The 18,966-nt window shown below is 39.1% G+C and overlaps 4 protein-coding genes across 7 annotated transcripts in view; 2 read left to right on the top strand and 2 right to left on the bottom strand.

Moving 5' to 3' along the window:
• Positions 1 to 18,966, top strand: part of LOC134811172 (actin-related protein 2/3 complex subunit 3-like) — an 87,981-nt gene that overhangs the window by 52,721 nt on the left and 16,294 nt on the right. Inside the window, exon 1 of one of the 3 annotated variants that reach the window (XM_063817915.1) lies at positions 6,490 to 6,499. The exons of the other annotated variants lie outside the window; for them this stretch is intronic. The gene's annotated coding sequence lies outside the window, so the exon portion shown is untranslated. Of the gene's footprint in view, positions 1 to 6,489; positions 6,500 to 18,966 lie in introns of those variants that run through there. 3 annotated transcript variants of the gene reach the window in all.
• The window catches only part of LOC134811164 (circadian locomoter output cycles protein kaput-like), a 37,872-nt gene that overhangs the window by 17,611 nt on the left and 1,295 nt on the right, over positions 1 to 18,966 (top strand). For both annotated transcript variants that reach the window (XM_063817902.1, XM_063817901.1), the window contains exons 3-8: positions 4,777 to 5,020; positions 5,267 to 5,434; positions 5,626 to 6,005; positions 15,553 to 15,659; positions 15,952 to 16,239; positions 16,778 to 17,725. In XM_063817902.1, the coding sequence (XP_063673972.1) occupies positions 4,777 to 5,020; positions 5,267 to 5,434; positions 5,626 to 6,005; positions 15,553 to 15,659; positions 15,952 to 16,239; positions 16,778 to 17,725 (2,135 nt within the window). The remainder of the gene's footprint in view (positions 1 to 4,776; positions 5,021 to 5,266; positions 5,435 to 5,625; positions 6,006 to 15,552; positions 15,660 to 15,951; positions 16,240 to 16,777; positions 17,726 to 18,966) is intronic.
• On the bottom strand, positions 7,410 to 9,088 carry LOC134811171 (cysteinyl leukotriene receptor 2-like). The gene is made up of 2 exons (XM_063817912.1): positions 8,108 to 9,088; positions 7,410 to 7,976 (listed from the first exon to the last, which is right to left on the bottom strand). The coding sequence occupies exons 1-2, from the start codon at positions 9,033 to 9,035 to the stop codon at positions 7,873 to 7,875; spliced, it is 1,032 nt and encodes a 343-aa protein (XP_063673982.1). The 5' UTR covers positions 9,036 to 9,088; the 3' UTR covers positions 7,410 to 7,872.
• On the bottom strand, positions 17,971 to 18,822 carry LOC134811149 (calmodulin-A-like). Its single transcript, XM_063817885.1, has one exon. The coding sequence runs from the start codon at positions 18,728 to 18,730 to the stop codon at positions 18,278 to 18,280; it is 453 nt and encodes a 150-aa protein (XP_063673955.1). The 5' UTR covers positions 18,731 to 18,822; the 3' UTR covers positions 17,971 to 18,277.

Genomic DNA, 18,966 nt, shown 5'->3' with positions numbered 1-18,966 from the left:
CCTCGCTCTCTCTCTTTCTTTCTCCTCTCTCTCTCTCTCTCCCTCTCTCTCTCTCTCTCTCTCTCTCTCTCTCTCTCTCTCTCTCTCTCTCTCTCTCTCTCTCTCTCTCTCTCTCTCTTTCTTTCTCTCTCTCTCTCTCTCTCTCTCTCTCTCTCTCTCTCTCTCTCTCTCTCTCTCTCTCTTTCTCCTCTCTCTCTCTCTCCCTTACTTACTCTCTCTCTCTCCTCTCTCTCCCTTAGTGTAAAGGCGGTGGACCGTGACTCTCTCATAATATAACATGGTGTTACATGACAGCGCTGAACTAAGCCGTGAATAGTGGCCCAGATGGCATGTCTCCGGGAATGTACGAATGTGTGTGTACTTTTAATACATGTGTGTGGTTTCAATTTCCGTAAAATATATTATGAGCGCGTCAGCGTTCATTTCACGCTCGGTGATTTTAAATGGGTGTACACTGTACCCAGTATACCTAACTCTCCTCTCTCTCTGTCGGGACGGTAATTACAGGTGTGTGCAACATCTTTTATTCATTAACTGGGTACTATTTGAGCGGGTCTCTCACATCTGTCATTCGCCCACGAAGAGTGCTAGTATTTTGAGCGAGTGCTATCAAGTGCAAATAGTATCGGTGCAGCCAGCAGCTGGAAGTGTTGTCAGGGAATCTTGAGTATATATTGTTGTATTGTTGGTGTGTGTGTAACACTAATAACAATTAACAATGGTGCTAAGCTGGCTGTGGTTGTTAACCATGAAATGTGTAGGAAGTAGGTACCAACCAGGTCATGTGTTAGCCACACTTTCTCTCTCTCTCTCTCTCTCTCTCTCTCTCTCTCTCTCTCTCTCTCTCTCTCTCTCTCTCTCTCTCTCTTTATCTCTCTTTATATCTTTCTCGCACTATATATATACTAGTCCCGACACACATACCACACTTACACACGCTGGTAAAGTTATGTAAATAACACCCTGATCCAGGAGGATAATGTCAACAATAACATGGAACATTGTTGTTCTGCTGTAGAGAGAAGAAAGGGGAGGTTTTGTTTCTCAATATCTAGTCAGAGCCACCTCCTCCTCTACAAAAGTTAGGGACCTATATATTATAAGCACTGGCATTACAGTTTACTGTACTTACAGCACTTACCATGTCAACACATAATATACACTCGCACAGATTTTAGCTTTGATCTCACTCATGTATGAAGATGTCACGTTAAATGGCCGGTGTAGGCCACGAGGCCGGATATATCTACAACTATGAGATATTGTCATATTGTATAAACTATAATTGTACATGTAAAATGTAGATTGTAGATTGTACACATGTGATGAGTTTTGGGCACGTGACCAAAAGATTGGGCTGACAATAGTGTGGTGGGTGGATTTAATTGCGGATGATTTCAGTGCAAATGACACGGAGACAGGCAACTGTCATGTTGTGTGAAGTGATTGTTCATCCCGACAGGCAAGTTTAATTTAGATCGAATCATTTCAAATACAGAACTGGAAGTCTGTAGTTAGATCCGATCAAATATTTGGCGTCCTTCCGATGAGATTTGACATTTAAAATGTAAAGAGTTATTTGAAAGTGCTCTACCCGTGCCAGTGCCTGCCTAGCCCCATTCACTTATATAGGCATAACTTATAATAGGTCGGGAATTATATTAATGTTTTAAAGTTCGTATTACAGCTCCAGCGAACGGCAGGCTTTGTAAACGAAATCTGCGAGACCAATTTTGTCTTGTTACACAGCCAGAGGATATTGTTGTATTATAATTTACAGTAATAATGATAATGTGATGGCAATATAGGCAGACGTATCAGTGTCGTTAACCGGGGAGAAGAATTACCTTCTGCGGTGTTGTGAGGCTATTTTAACTGCCAAATATAAGTTTTTATGTGATTACATAATTATTTTTCGGGTTATTATAGTATGTGTCCGTCTTAATAACACGGTAAAGTGTAAATACATATTCAAAATATTTCAAATTTGTAAATTTCTGTGCTGCGACTATCCGTGATGAATTTGAGGCTGGTATCCGTGATAATAGTTGCGAGGTGTGGAATAATACGAATAGTTATCAGACTTATAACATTCCATATTTGAGTTATGATGCGCCCAAAAATGTGTGAACCTGGCGTGGTGCTGGCTGGTGTGGAGTTCTAATTTTGGGATCAAATCATTGCCAAGTTGTCGATAAAATAATTGTATGACCCCCATCCTGCCATAAAATAATATTTAATCCATGTCACTACCATTGTCACTACCACTGTCACTGTCACCGCCACTGTCACCGCCACTGTCCCGTCCGTTCGTGCTCACTTCTTATCTTCTCACGCCATCAGATATCAATTTAGTTCGATTGCTTTTATACTTGCTAACAAACTTAACTTACTTGAACAAACTTAACCAGTACCGCTTCAACGCTTTCCAGATAATTCGACATGTTAAACAACACAAGTTTATTCGGCTATTATCAGGTAGAATCAATAAACCTAAGCTCTACTATTACAACAAGAATTAGAATAATTCTTCATGTCGCGCTGTAACGTTATCGACATCGTCACAATCTTCTTCATTATACAATATATGGATGACTTTATATAAACGATATTATATGATTATATAGACAATATTATGATATAAACTATATTATATATTTTATATATTAATTTAAAACTATATAATATTATATAAAACTCTTGACACGGTCCCTCATCACCGTAACCATTCGATTAACCCAGGTAACCTCACTGAATTCCACAAATATGTGCAAATATACCGTGAAGACTGCATTAGCAACGTTTATTCATACCCTTATGGCTAGTTGTTCATTTTTAAAATGTCTGTAATTTTCTAAATTTTAAAACTCAACTGGGAATATTGCCGCCGGAATTTTAGTTGGCTCATATCTCTGTTAGCGCGGGGAAAACCTTCAGCTGTTGCTGCTGCTGACATTCTCCGGCTCTTATTTGAATAGTCACGTATTCGGTTAAACGTGTTAAAAATAACACATTGAAATTATAAAGTACTGCCAGGCCAGTCACGCTTATCTGAGTATAATTAATATTTCGTGATGTTCTCGCCGGAAATCAGCATGACATTAAATCATCGATTACATTGCATCACACTGAACATTGGACTCCCCCCGATATAATGAATAGCTCTCGTTAACTCACAGCAACAATACAAATGTCTCCCTTACCTTGACTTGTACTTGAGAACTGATAAACTGCCTAATTACACGCATGAGGGAGCAAGGATTTGATGGCCGGGTGTCCTGTGTCAACATTCTGAAACCAGGGTCTTTAGTTACAGCAGAATGTAATGCTCAATTTTAAAAGTGTTAAATATTTTACATATTTTGGGCTTGCGAGCTCCGCTCTCTCCCCCCTTGGCTCGATCGTCTCGCGGGGTCCGAGGGCTAGCTCACGTTTTCACGGTAATGATATTAGAATTATTATTTGCAGGAACGATTCTTATTTTCTCACTCTCTCTCAACCCTCTCAAGTCGAATTATCTAAAAGAACTGAAAATTGAGAAGCAATATAAGGGTACGTTCAGTCACATGAACACAGTATCGATTCTTATCTGCTCGGATCAATAATTTATCTTGCCGCCCAAATTACCGTAACCGTAATTGATAGTATCGAATGAAAGGAGGCAGTGGCACGTGTCGCTAGGCGTTTCTCTTTGATACATTACGAAAATGACAGACTGCCAGGTAATTTCTCCGCTTCATCGCCTCTGTTTCTCTTCTTTACGGGCTCAATTCCGGGCTTTCAGAAACTCTCGATCTTCCTAATTATTTGCGCTTTTTCACGGGCCGTTGAGCGGCATATCAAATAACTATCCTCGACTTCTGAAGGGCGATGGTACGTTTAAATATCTGTCATCGGTACTCTCTAATACATATATTTATACTGTCAGGTTTTCTGTGCGCAAGTTATCACCAAAAGTACTGAGGTCAAGTTGTAGGGTTTCTAGTGTGTCTAGTGAGGGCTGTGGGCCGCTCAGTGCACGGATTAGAGAGAATGTGTTACAATCCACAGATCTTGGTCTGTGTTCCGGTCAGTTGCACCTGCTCTAATTACATATGACTACTGATCTTCTATACGGGTATCTATTGTGCCTGACCGTAATGAGCAACAGGTCATTGGCTAATAGTCACAGAGTGCATAACAAGACAAGGTCTACATAAAATGATGACAACTTTTTGTGCGCGCTGTATGAAAAGTACCCTTTTTCCTCAGTGACTGTGGCGCGCGCAGGTGCGCGCGTGTATATTATCACATGGCTCAGCTCATTGCGTTCACTATCAAACAAAACCTTGTAGATTTAATCGAGAAAGAAATGTAAATTATACTTCCCAACGATACACCTATTATCAATTTCAGTGTGCAGTGGAATATTCTCATTTTACAATTAGCAAAGTGACAAATTCCATGTGTTCTCCGTGTGTAGGTGGCGATTCACAAACGCATTTGTCAAAATGCCAATTTAGATATCAGCCAGGGCCGATCCACAAGTTACGGCTTCATTTATTACTGGTAATCTAATTGAGGGACGTGAAACTTACAAACAAACGGAGGAATAACCATAAGGCTAATCTTTGCGGTGTTAATTTCTGTATTAAATGTACCGGGGTGTAAGTATTAACACTTCACTTTTTCCAGTTGGAAGAAACCCCCTCAATAGTCGTCAAAATATGTGACATTTTTCGTATAACCATTCTTTCGATACTATTTCCAGCAAATTTAACGACGGTAATACTTCAGAAATGCGGGGGAAAAGAAGCGACGAGACAAACTGAATACCTATATCAGCGAGCTGAGCAGCATGGTCCCCAGCTGCAGGATGCCACAGTCCCAAAGGAAACTTGACAAAAGCACCATCCTCAAGCTGACTGTTTCCTACATGAAGTTACACGCAGATCTCCTGCCAGATACGTTAGATGACAGTACGATGAGCTGGAAACCTTCGTTTCTGTCTAATGAGGAACTCGGTCAGCTTATGTTAGAGGTAGGCCACAAATCGCCACACACTACCTTACCTATAGTCAGCAAACCGTGACCTTGCATAATATGTTTGATAATATATTTCTAATTAATACATTTCAATAGAATGTGCATATTATATCAGTAGCCGCATTTTTCCTCAATGTTTACTGGAATGTTTACTTAGTTGCCTTGTTCACAATTCCAAGGTTCGCTACACTGAATACCGGATACGGTTCAATGATTTTCACTCTAATCGTCCCTTTTTCAGGCTCTGGACGGTTTTTTATTTGTCATCTGGAGTACCGGAAGAACAATATACGTATCCGAGAGTATAACGCCACTGCTTGGCCACTTGCAGCAGGATTTGCTAGGAAAGAACTTTCTGGAGCTTATTCACCCTGAAGACATGTCGATGGTTCGAGAAAGAATGTTTCCCGTAAGTGGTCACTAGTTACCTTCCACATGCCTACTTACAACTGACTTATGACCTTGGAAAATTTGTTATGAAATGATATTGTGTAGGATGTACTTTACAGGTATTTATTTTGCGATTAGAAATATAATATGCGTCTGCTATTTCTTAAGTTGAGTACTTGATATCACGGCTAACGTACCTGTCTGTCCCAGGCACAATCAGAAAATGGCTACATAGAGGAGCTGGGAACCCCCTCCCCACCGCCGGTCAACTCACCCAGCTCCACCTCCTCCGATACGCCCAGCTATCTGCGGAGGAACTTCGTGGCGCGAATGCGCCGTGGCGGCTTCTCGTCTAAAACAGAATACGAGATGGTGAGCTGCTCGGGACACTTGAGACGGTGGAATGAAGTTACCCGGAACTCTCCTATGGAGACTGTGGAGATGCTCCCATTAGATGGGTTCTGTTTGGTGGGAGTCGGCAGATTGCAGTGTACCCAGACTATTAGGGAGATGACTCCTACTATCCCCACACTTAATGAGTGGACGTCTCAACACAGTATGGATGCTAAATATATCCACATCGACCAGAAGTAAGTTTCTTAACATTTTGGTGACACAATTCTGGTGATAAAGATTATTTGTGATTTACGGGATCTTAATAATTTATTTATGCCGTACTATGAAATAGGCTGGACTAACGATTATCTAAGCGTAAAAATAGACGGTCACAGTTAAGTTTAATGATTGAAAAAACGAGAATAAATCGCCTGTAAAACGTTCAGATGGGGAGTGGGGGTAGGGCCAATGGCATAAATGGCATAAATGGAGAATTACGTAAGGTTTTTTCCATTTTATCCATAGAAAAAGTCTCAATTTTATGCCATTTTATGCCATATAAAAACCTAAAAATTAAAAAAACCCAATTTTTTACCAAATTTTGACCTAGGACGAAATGATTTAAACACAATATTCATCTTAGAATCTAAATATCATATCGAACACCAAAAAGGACAATTTTTGCCCTTTTATCGTATCTCGACCTTCAACAATTTTCCAGCTCGAACACAAATTGTAAAATAATTTGTTTTTTAAATATCATATATTTGGTACCAAACGTTTTGCCTTTCCAAGCTGAAAACAATCCTGTAAAAATATTTCCGAGATTTTAAAGTTTCCATTTTTTTCTATCCGGACCTACCCTTCGATATACGATTTTGGACTCGAGGGTTCCCTCTTGTAATTCGATCCCGAAAGGCAGCCCTCCCCTTTGCAGTGCGAGCTCGGAAGCGCGGGAGCCCTGCCTTTAGAGGTACGTATCGAGGTTGACTCGGAACGACAATTTTCTAAGTCAAAATCTTTTCAAAGTTTTTCTGGAAACTACTTTTGTTCACGATTCAAGCTACCCTGATCATTATTAGCCAAAAATATTTTTTCGATTTTCGAAGTCCGGACATACCTTTCAATGTACAATTTTGGACTCGAGGGTTCCCTCTTGTAATGTGATATCGGAAGGCAAGCCTCCCCTTTGCAGTGCGAGCAGAGGTACTCATCGAGGATGACTCAGACCGAAAATTGTCTAGAAGTCCAACATTTTTGTCTAAGTCAAAAGTTTTCTAAGTCAAAATTTTTAAAATTTTTCCTGGAAACCACTTTTCTCCAGTGTTCATATTACTCTGATCATTATGAGCTGGGACCTAGCCCTCGAGAATTTTTCCTGAAAATTAATGAAATTTCTGACTAATATCCGGCAAGGGTTTTTCCATTTTCTCCATAGAAAAAGTCTCCATTTTATGCCATCTTATGCCATTGCCCCCCCCCCCCCCCCCGGCCCCCCGATCCTCTACCATGATTTGAAGTAAGACTCCAGTAATATAATTATACAATATAATCCAGTAATATAATCATTACCACGAATATATAATAGTACTGTAATTTTAGTTTATACCCCTGTCCCCTGACTTTATACTATTTTGTAGAAGAAACTCCCTCTTTTATCGCTATTTCTAGACGATACGCCGTTTTTAGTTAGCACTTATGCCTTATAATACTAATGTAATTGTAGTAAATTTTAATAATCCCGGTTCCATGTGGGAGTTGGCGCCACTGTCATTGACATTGTTGAACATTTTAGGACACAATAAAATGAATGGATTGAAATTTAAAAGATAACTGAAATGATTGAACACATCGAATTGAAAAATTCAGTTGAAACAAATATGAAAATATATAACAATATATAACAGATCAGCAAATAACAGTAAAACAAACAGAAAAACAAACATAAAAACACAGTAAAACAAACAGAAAAAAATGGTCAATACATTAATCAGTAAAAACAACAAAATTGAAACAAAAAATCAGACTAATTCATATTTATTCCATTACCATTGTCCTGGCTCCTCAGTCCTTACATTTCATGACTCTTAGTAAGTAACTCTTACGCGTAAGTCTTCTTCTTTAGACAAATGTGTGTTCATGTTGGCTTACTGGGGGGATTGTTTTTGTCCGACAGTTGCTACTTCCACCGGCTGATCCTCCAGTCCTCGTCTCGGAAGCTTCACCTGACAATTTGAGATTGTATTAAAAGTACTCAACAATCAACAATCATTAATAAATAACGTGTCTGCACTCTGCAAAAAAAAAGAAGCGATATTCCAGTGTTACAACATGATGAAGAAAAGTAATTTAATACCCTTAAAGTTGAATAACTTGGTTTTCAGCCAGCGTCTGAAACTCCTCACTGTTAAAGTGTACACGAAGAAATTTGTGATGATATTTAGATATACAAGGTTGCTAGCAACCCTGTAATAGTAAATGTAGAACTGCTCCGATCCAACGGTCTCCTCTCTAGCCAGGTCGATAAGGTAGACGGTGCAGTAGATTGCAAAGGGTAAATAAGAGAGGGTGTAGATTGTGGCAGTAATAATTACTGTGATGAGCCCTTGTCGACGTAGTCCTCTGTTCATCTTTTTAGCCCCTTTTCTCGCCTCTCCTAGTAAGAGTAACGTGGCAATGTTGGAGATAAGGTTTGGGACTAGAAGCGCCAGCTGTGTTGTTACAAGTAGGAGCAGCTTGCCTATCTCGGAGGTGTACTGGTACATGCATTGGTGGATCCTGTGGTCGAAGGAAACCCCTTCCTTGTCAACTAAGATATGCAAAGCAGGGAGAAGATGGGAAGCCATCCAAATAACTGCACAGAATCTGTGAGTAAAGCGTCCGGACCATGACGCGGATTTCAGAGGGAATTTTAGGAGGATTAGCTTGCTGACTGACATGGCACAGATAAGGTTTACACTCACTATAACACCCTGATAAGTTGTCCAGAATGCCATGTAACAGAAGTATCTGTTGATATTCCTGTTTGTGATGAGTGAAACAACATTCACCAGCGTGTAGGTAGTTGAATACAGGTCACACAGGGCGACATGCTGGATAATGGTCACTATGACCTTGTGAAGTTTGAATGCTTTGTACTTGACTGAGGCGATGAGTATGATGCTGTCTCCTGTGAGTGATGCGAAGATAACGAATATGACCCAACTCGACCAGGTGTATCGTGCTGCATCAGTCAGAGTAGCATCCGAATCGTCGGTAGATGCCATAATAGACTGGAGAAACATAGCGTAGACTTTTGATCAACAAAAATATGCCGAATTGTCGAGTTTGCTGAAATAAAAATACCAAAGATGACTGAATGTGAATAGATGAATTTTCATTAAATTCTTTAAACTTTCTACAGAATGGTCACGTAATCAAATATTTTGTGTTATATTGTTAAATTCCGAAAGTTACCACAAAGGGCTTTTGAATAAATAATATATGGACACGTTCATTGAAGTTTGAGGATATTGGTAAATTTCTAAAATAGCGTTTTCGACGATAGTGGCTTAATTTTAGCATCTATTAATCTAGCGTGTTCATAAGTTCTGAACATTAGCCACATGACCCATACTCCCATATGCACTGCTCAGAAATAAAATGTATTGCTTTTAGGCACTATAATGTAAAAAATGTCACATTTTTGTGACATTGTTTACCATAGCTGCCCAATTATCATTCCTTGGTCTGATATATAGTAGATTAGGTCAATCTAACAATTATGATACAACATTGGTTAAAGGGCACGGATCGAACGGCTTTAAGGCAATATTTCGTAAACTTTGTCACACTCAGAATACGATACCTCTTTTCTACTGTGAGGTGTCATCAAAACCTTTTCAACTCATTATTTGATGGTTCTTCTGCCAATCATAGCCCTAAAATATGTTGTTTTGAAAAGTTAGCAAATACATGCACTTGGTTATTGGGAAATGATGTAAATTCTGTCACATTATATGGAATTTGAAATTCTGGGTGAATTTCCGAAATCATTTATATCTGATTTTGGTTTGGAAGGCGGGAAAACTCTATATAAGGACGATACACGGATACAGTTGATATAAGTATAGGGCAGTTGATGTAAACATCGTCACAAAATGATACGACATCGTGAATAAGTTAAATTTTGCGGGAAACCTCTATATAAGGACGATACACGGATACAGTTGATTCAAGTATAGGGCAGTTGATGTAAACATCGTCACAAAATGATAAGACATCATAAAGAGGTTAAATTTATGTGACGAAATTCACATTTCTTGCCCCTATTTTGAAGAACCATACCTCGGTTAGAATTCAATGTTCTTCCAGGAATTGTTGGTTGGTTATTATTTATCAAATTAGAACTCAAGTTTAACAATGCTGAGTTTAATTTTACTATGTTACTGAAATGTGACGAAATTTACTTTTCCTGCCCCAACAGTATAATTTCAATGTGATGAAAAATTGGCATTGGTTTCTACATTTCTTGTATTAATCCATTCCGATTATAATAAGGACTATCGGTATGAAAGAAAATCTATCTAAATTTTAAAATTACGTATGTGACGAAATTTACATTTCTTGCCCCTATTTTAAAGAACCATACCTCAGTTAAAATTCAATTTTCTTCCAGGAATTATTGGTTGGTTATTGTTCTGCAAATTAGAACTCAAGTTTAACAATGCTGAGTTTAATTTTACTAAGTTACTGAAATGTGACGAAATTTACTTTTCCTGCCCCAACAGTATAATTTCAGTGTGATAAAAAATTGGCATGGGTTTCTATATTTCCTGTGTAAATCCATTCTAACTATAATAAGGACTGTTGATATGAAAGAAAATCTATCTACTAACTAATGCAAGGGCTGATGTGACGAAATTTACATTTCTTGCCCCCTATTTTGAAGAATCATACCTCGAATAGGATATAATTTTACTTTATCACCATACCTATGTCGATAAACTAGTTATTTTGCCAACACGGAGCAAATAAAGTTATAATATTTTTTTTGTGACGAAATTTACAAATTTTTACCCTGTTCAGGTGTTGAAATTTATCCAATGTTAACATATCACTGCCATATAATAATTTATATGACCGTATGGTTGAAATATTGTTAATTGATCCATAGTACGTAATATAGGGTGTTTAAGTTGGTATAATAATATTTACTCAATTTCACACATGTTGAGATATCATACAAATTTATGTGACTAAATTTACCTATTTCTGCCTTCTGTATTTGTATTTGCCTATAACAATGAAATATGTGAACAATTCCAAACACATTCAGCTCACAAAATAATGCTAGACTATTCGGCATTTCTTGTCAGGATGTCATAAACATCCCTCATATAAATTTCTTAAATGTGTGACGAAGTTTACACGGTGCTACCATTTAACGAAAAAAGTCGCTAAATATGTAGATAATAGTCATATACAGCTATTCTATGAATTGGAAATTCGAAAATTTGGTCAAACACGGCAACAAGGGGTCCATATAAACTCCGTCACATTTTTATAGTGTGACAAAGTTTACAACTCACTGCCGGCCGCATTTAAGCGATATCTTATCGTCTGATAAAGAAATCGTTATGTGACAAAGTTTATCTAGAGGATGAAACGATTATCCTAACCATTGAGGGTTTAAATAATTTTATAGTGTGACACATTTTACATCATCGTGCCATTTAGTAAGGTCACTAATATTTACCAATATCCTCAAACTTCAATGAACGTGTCCATATATGTTTTATATGAATTTAATTGATCCCAATAACGCAAGAAACATTTGGTCAAAGGGCATATAAATTATAAATACAGCTCGCTTAAAATGGATTAATTGCACTTACACCTAAAACCTGTCGAACGTTAGTTAATCGTCTAGAATGATAAAATATAACTCGTCTTAGTGTTTCACTAACCACCTATTAAAGTTTTTACCACTCATTTCAGTTTATTAGGCTACCAAGTTCGCGTTTGTGTGATATTTATAGATCTCAGCTTCTGAAGGTCACGTGACTTCTCTTTGGGCTCAATATGACTGCAACCCCACTGCAACATGCATATTTTTATTTGTGCTCAAAATAAAGCTTTCGAGAAAATAGAGGATGATGATTTATTAAAATTTAGGGGTTTGGCCTTTGAACTAATCCTGATTCCTGGTTTTACTTATCTAAATATTCCGCTCCTTAGCTCCTACTCTCCTAAGGTGGACCAATGTTTTATGAACGGTCTGTTGTGCATATTTAACATAGTGCAAAATTGTGATTTCCGGCTCCATAAAGTTATATTTCCTACGTCTACAATGACCTCAAAACCAGGTTCTGCGGGCTCAAAAGCCCTTTCTAAAACAGTATTTTACATTCGCACCTTACTGACGCAATGGCCACATAGTGTCTCTAACATACTTTTGTCAGTTTAAGTTGTCTGACAATAACTAGGAACGACAAGTGGTAATTTGTTGGGTATTATATATTAAGTGATGACTGATGTATAACAACTGTAAAGTTGAAACTCATGATCCCTCTATTCTGTTCACGGTGGTTGAGTTTAAAGTTAATCAGCTCTCGCTTGGGTAGCTACAGGCTACAATTAACTACATTAACATACGTCAGGTCACATACGTCAGGTCACGCACTATTGCCGTGCCGCAGATTAAAATCACTTTCTTAAATTCAGTAAAATTGTAATATATTAATATGAAGATTGAAGAAGATGAGAGGAAAATATCAATAAGCGAATCGAATATATTGTGCGTTTGAAATGGTATCCTAATTGTACTCTCTTAGAACAAACAAAGAAACGATAAGAATATAATAATGTTGCACCGTTTCGCCACAGTAGATGTTCCATGATACACTGCCAATCTACTCAGTTTAAGTATCTCATCTCTCCGTGTGTTAATCTTCCTCGTACACGTGAGGTTATCAGGGGTTAGAGGCTTAGACACGTGATCGACTTATAAAATGAGGGTGACCAAGAGTGACGGTCACTATACTGGTTAGTAGAACGAAGTTAAACTTGTAGTACTTACAATACCGGCCCATCTATTTTTAGTAATATCAAGTTACTTAGATGGAACTTAACGTTCACTGCACAAGAATTGTATCTAAGTTATGAATAACTGCAGAGTGCAGATAAATGCTGTCAACGAAAGTAAACTGGTTTTCATAATCAATATTTAAATACAATTTAAAAACGTCCGAAAGTATGCGGACGGCTGTAGAATGGCGTCTGAAAAAAAATCTATATACCGGCACGACGAGCTTTCAAAAGATTTTTGACATTTTTGAGTCCCACCAGGTGTCATTTATGACTGACAAACTTTTCCAAACTTTTTCACGTGTCTCAATTCCACTTTTTGCCAACTTTCTTGTTTGTCAAATATCTCTAGTTGTGAAAATCGTAGAAGGGTGCGAAGTGCGAATTCATCAAGGGTGTTTATCAGAAAACATTTGAAAGGTTTACGTTTCGGGAATACTAAAATTACCAATATGTACAGTTGAAGTTCAGTAAATCTCAGCAGATTTTAGAAGTCAATAAATTACTAACTCAAAGTTTTGAAACTTAAAATCATTAACCACTCGTAAGAGTTTCAGGAGTAATTACAGTACAGCGTTATCAATTCCACTTTAAAAACTGCACCTTAGGCCATTTGAAATCTAACCGGTAACCTGCTGTTTTATGATGTATAGTAGTCCGAGCCCCGAGGACTACTATGCTATGACCAGCCCAAGTAGTATTCGAAACTTCTAAACTCATTAAACAAGAAGCTAAAAAACAAATCTAGCAACTGATATAAGAGATATGATTATTCTGACTATGATCAGTCAGTGTTAGATACAATCTGATATAATAAATTATCTCACAGAAATATAGGTATATGATCATGTGTTTCTCCTAAAGATCTGTAAGAGTGCGGTCGTTGGAATGTTTATCTACTCTCCAGAGATATTTTGAGGATTACGATTTCCGATTCTATTACCTTAATATGATCACAAGCTACATAAAGTACATATTATGTAAAGCCTCTAGATGTGATCGTAGTGGGGGAGGGGGAGGGGTGGCATCAGGAAGCAAATCCTCTTCGTATCCAAGAGTCAAGAGTGGCGTTCTTCTTGTCTCTAATATACACGCTCAATACCCACCACTTGTTCCTGCTTCTTTGTAGTACTAAACACTGATACTCATTCAATTTCCAGCCTTATTCTTATTGAATAATTATGCTGATATGGAACTTTGAAATTTGCACTAAATGTTAGAGATCTTACGTAAAGTAAAGCGAATAAAAATTTCGGTTAATTATATAATACACATTTAAACTATTTACAATGAATGATAGCTAAATTTTGGAACGTATGGTATAATACCGTACCACCTTAAAATTAAGTTATGGTTTAATCAAAGGATTTTCTGCTTACTCCCGCAAAATCCTGTGCTGTTTTACCAGTTACCACGTCTCTTTAACCCATTAGCTCCACCGAGCTACATTCAGTATGTCGTTTATGTGAATCACGTGTTTTGTCACACCTCTGAAGTAGTCTCGTCCAATTTAGTTATACCATTGTACTTTCATCACAATTAAATTGTTATGTTAAAGATATCCTACCAATAGCTAAGGAAGTCTTCAAGAAGTTTAACCTGTTCATTAACACAGAGAAAACAGAATTTACCCATGTTTTCCTCGCTCCTGTTGGGGAAACAATCCCTGGTCGTGATGATACCATGTTACGTGGAAATAAAGATTGGCGTAAGAGTAAGATTTTTGGGTCTTTGTTGTGTAGTGAATGTGATATAGCTGCTCGATGCATTGCTGGGAACAATGCCTTCTATAAGTTCACCAAGATCTTGTCTCAGCAGAATATCTCCGTTACCAGAAAGATAGCAGTATACGAAGCCCAAATTGTATCAATCATCATGTATAATTGCAGTAGTTTGTGTCCTACTGCAAAGTCACTAGAAAAACTAGACATTTGCCATAGAAAACACCTTAGATCATTACTGAACATTTATTGGCCTCATGGAACAATATCCAATGCAAACTTATACCTAAGATGTAACTCAGTAAAGCTATCAGATCGTTTCCCTAAAGCAAGGTGGAAGCTCCTAGGTCATATCTTGCGTAGTGCTGATGACTCCCCCGCAGCATTAGCGTTAAAGTTTGCTGTCACAACAAACTGTAAAGGGCTCGTCGGTGCGCATCGTAAGAATTTGTTCAAGATTATTGTGAATGATTTGACCCGTAGAGGTTTAAACCTTAACTCTTTGAATGATCTTAATAAGCTTAAGATATCAGCCGATGATAGAGTTGCTTGGAGAAACAAATTTTCACTCTAGCTGTCTTGATCTGTATTGATCACCATTTTAGGATGACTTGATTTCTTTTAGGGGTTTTGAATATTTTAATGGTGTAAACAGTTTCTTAATAATGTTAAAGATATAAAGTTATTTTCTCAAACAATTCCCCCACCCCCTCCCTCATACAAATGATAAGTTATATAATATATTTATAGAAGGTTAATTATATTTTCAGAGCAACTCAGCGGATGCGACACTATGTCATATCCGTTTTCCCCCGTGCAACCCCCTCCTAATAGTCATAAGCCATCTCTTCCTGCCCTGATAGACATACTGTGTCTATCGGTAAAAATTGAGCAAAAGCCATCATAGTTTTTTCATTGTTGAAGGAACAATAACTGTGTCACTCTAATGCCTATCCGAACACGGAGTCATGTACTAGATGCCTCTATCTTGACTGACAGATTTATTTTTCAGCGCCTCCCCAATCCTGGGGTACACTGCAGCAGAACTGCTGGGCTCGAGTGGGTACAACTTTTATCACGATGAGGATCTCAACGCTCTGGCTCGATCTCATATTGACTGTAAGTAAGGTTAAATGGTCTGCTGTGGTAATTGTTTGGCATTTAAACTGGGCCGTCTAGACGAATGATGCGTTAAATCCATGAATAATTTATGTGATTATGCGAACCGACCGCCCATTTGCTGGTAGTGGTATAAACCATTATGTTACCGGAGTATTTAGATCATGCCATGAGAACCCAGTTTACTTAGATGAGAACATTTCCATTCCTAGAAAATGTGCAAAGCACGAAAATATTAACGAGGCGCATAATCATGATAATGAACTTTACTAATAAAATTGGTTTTTCTCAGTAACGAAGAACGGTTCGGGTGACACGTGTCTATATCGATTCTTGACGAAGGGTCAGCAATGGTTATGGGTAAAAACGCGGGGGATGATTAAATACAGCGAGGAAACCAAACAGCCAGAATCTATCGTGTGCCGGAATATCGTGGTAAGCTACGCTGAAGTTTGGCAGTTCCTGCAGAACAAGGCTCGCCAGTATGGTCCGGAGGAGAAAAAAATGGTGTTGTCTGCTCCGCAGCCGAACGCAACACCAGCAGCGCTCGCCAAGATAGAGTCCATTTCGCCCGGCAGTGGTATGTATGTAGTAATAAAACTACCGCGCTTTCTCTGAGGAATTCGCTGGTATTTTATTGATATGGGATACCGCTGCACAATGAGCTTCATTAAAATAGCAAAAGGCGATATAAGTTTGTGGACCCTGGTGCAGACTAAGGACAACTAATCGAATTTTTAATTTATGTGTCATACTGTGAAAGCATATGCATTGCTTATTATCATAAAATAAGATGTATGCTCCGGTCGGTGTCCACAACATCATACATATATTTCCGGTCATTACACTCCATTCCAGTGAGGTAGAACATTAGTCCGACTTATATTTCCTTTTGCTCAGTGTCCTTTTAGCACTGTTCTTGCCTGTGTCGTTAATTTTTAACATCCCGATCTGAACAACTTTCGCATAGGTATAAATTAATAGTATGGTATCTGATCTCATTACCTCATTTTCGTTATTACTACAACCGGAAATTCGCTCTAATTTGTAATCAGTAATACCCTTTGTGTTAGCCGTCATCTCTGTGTTATATGTGTACTAAGACATGTTATCTTCAGAGGTGAAAGTGGAGCAATTTTCGCCCCAGAGTGGTCACTACCTGGACCCTAACTCTCAAGCCAGTTTCTACCCTAGTCCCGAGACGCCTCCTCGCAAACAATTCGGCTTCTCGTCAGAGCCCAACGCAGTTCCGGCTTCAAACCCGGTCTCGGGCGTAGCTCCTGCTCCTTACTTCAACCCACCTACACCAGCCCCTAACTTCGTCGCTTTTACCACCACTGAGTACGTTCAACAAAACAACCAGAGAAACGCCAATGGCAACTCCTTCAATGATCTGTTCCCAGGTTACAAGCCCTCTATCTCAACTGAGGAGCAGCACGGCCGGTTCCGTGCCCCCGCTCGCTTCAACCCCCCACCCACCCCGGAGTGTCAGTTCCAGAACTCCGCTAATAACACGTACAATAGTTCCTATCCCGAGGATGTGAAACCTGTTTACATCCAGCAAACCACGCAGCAGCAGCCCCAGCAGCCGGGCCAGTTCCTGCAGACCATATCCTCGCCGCCCCCCACTAACGGAATCCGGAGTGTCCCCATCAGACAACCTGGAAGTGTCCTGGTCACTACTGTTCCGGCCCATGCTGCTGCTCCGCCTAACCAAATCATTACCACCCCTTCCACTTTCCAGCACCCCGCTAGCACTCCCAATGTCATGGTTACAGCCTCACAGACACCAAACGTTATGGTGACGACACCCGCCAATGTTATCGTGATGGGACAGCCCGGCTACGTCAGTAACTACATCGGACCAAGTGTTGGTGTCACGGCACACCATCAGGTGCCAAATGTGACCTTGAGGTCCGTGCCGGTGCATGCGGAGGAGCCTGTGGTGGGGATGCCAGTATCAACGGGTTACACAGAGCGGCCTCAGCAGATCACCTCGATCCCTGTTTCCGCCACTTACACCCAACAGAGTCCGACCCTACACCTCAACAACAATAATAATATAGGTTTGTGGTATTGAGATCTTTTAAACTTTCAGAGATATTTTCATTTTAGACTTATCCAGTTATTTTGAGATCATGATGATAAGCTGAAACTTAAAACTAGGAACGGTCCGTTTATGAAGTCTGGAGAAATGCTGCGCTAAGTGCCACCTGCTATATTTTACAGCCTGAGGTCATGTTGAGTGAATTACTACTGATGTGTATCTGTGATTAGCAGACAATAGGCATACAAATTTGAAAGACGTAAATTGTCGAAGTCAACAACAAAATTCCAGAATATTGAAAACAGATTACGTATATGTTTTAAAATTATTGAATGTAATCGCATCTTGGTAAACCGAGCTATTCATAGCATAAATATAATAATCAGATCGCCTATTCAAATTTCAACAAACATCTCTTTCGTCGAAGGCCCGCTTCACGAAATGGATTTCTTACAAACATTCGGACTAATAGTACCGTTAAAATATTTTATTAAAAGTATCAGGTTATTCACGCTCTTAACACGTACTCATGCAAACAATAAGTTCAATAATTGTCTGGTTGAAGTGGTAATTAATGCCCGCACATTTTCCTGAACTCCTCAACTGAAATCATCTTGTCGCCGTCTGCGTCAGCAGCGTTGAACATGGCCTCCAGTTCGTCGTCATTTACCTCTTCCCCCATATCGATCATGGCTTGTCTCAGCTCGTCCTTGTCGATCGATCCGTCGCCGTTCACGTCGAAGTTTTTGAACTCCTCTGAAATGAGGTCCGCTCCCGGGTTCTGTTGTTCGTACAGAGCCAATCCTTCCTCGACAATCTTCATAAACTCATCAACATTCATCTTTTTGTCGCCGTCCGCATCAGCCAGATTGATTAGTTCCGTGCACTGTGCCTCGGTAAGTCCCCCTGCAACCGAGTTCATTGCCTTCGCCAAGTCGGTGGCGGTTAGCGTCCCACTGCCGTCCTTGTCAAATGATTTGAAGGCAGCTTTCATCTCGGACTTCGCTTCATTGTTTAAAGGCATCCTGGTGTCTAGGTATTTAAAAGATTAGTACAAAGGTACAACAATTCCTCCTGCAAAATAAAACCTAGCAAAATTGAACTGTCAGGTAACGATGTCTCATTAAATCTAAAATATGGTTAAATTGCTGGCTAGATTGATTCTCGACACGTGTAACTGCGTTTAGTGGCGCGCACAGGAAACCAATTATCGAGCAACCAGCGACGAGTGATCGATATCAATTACCACGGTTTTGATAT

This window comes from Bolinopsis microptera, chromosome 2 (assembly GCF_026151205.1).
Source record: "Bolinopsis microptera isolate Bmic1 chromosome 2, MBARI_Bmic_1.0, whole genome shotgun sequence".
NCBI classification, from domain to species: Eukaryota; Metazoa; Ctenophora; class Tentaculata; order Lobata; family Bolinopsidae; genus Bolinopsis; species Bolinopsis microptera.
Note: the sequence above shows the minus strand (reverse complement) of the source record. Positions and strands in the feature narration are given on the sequence as shown.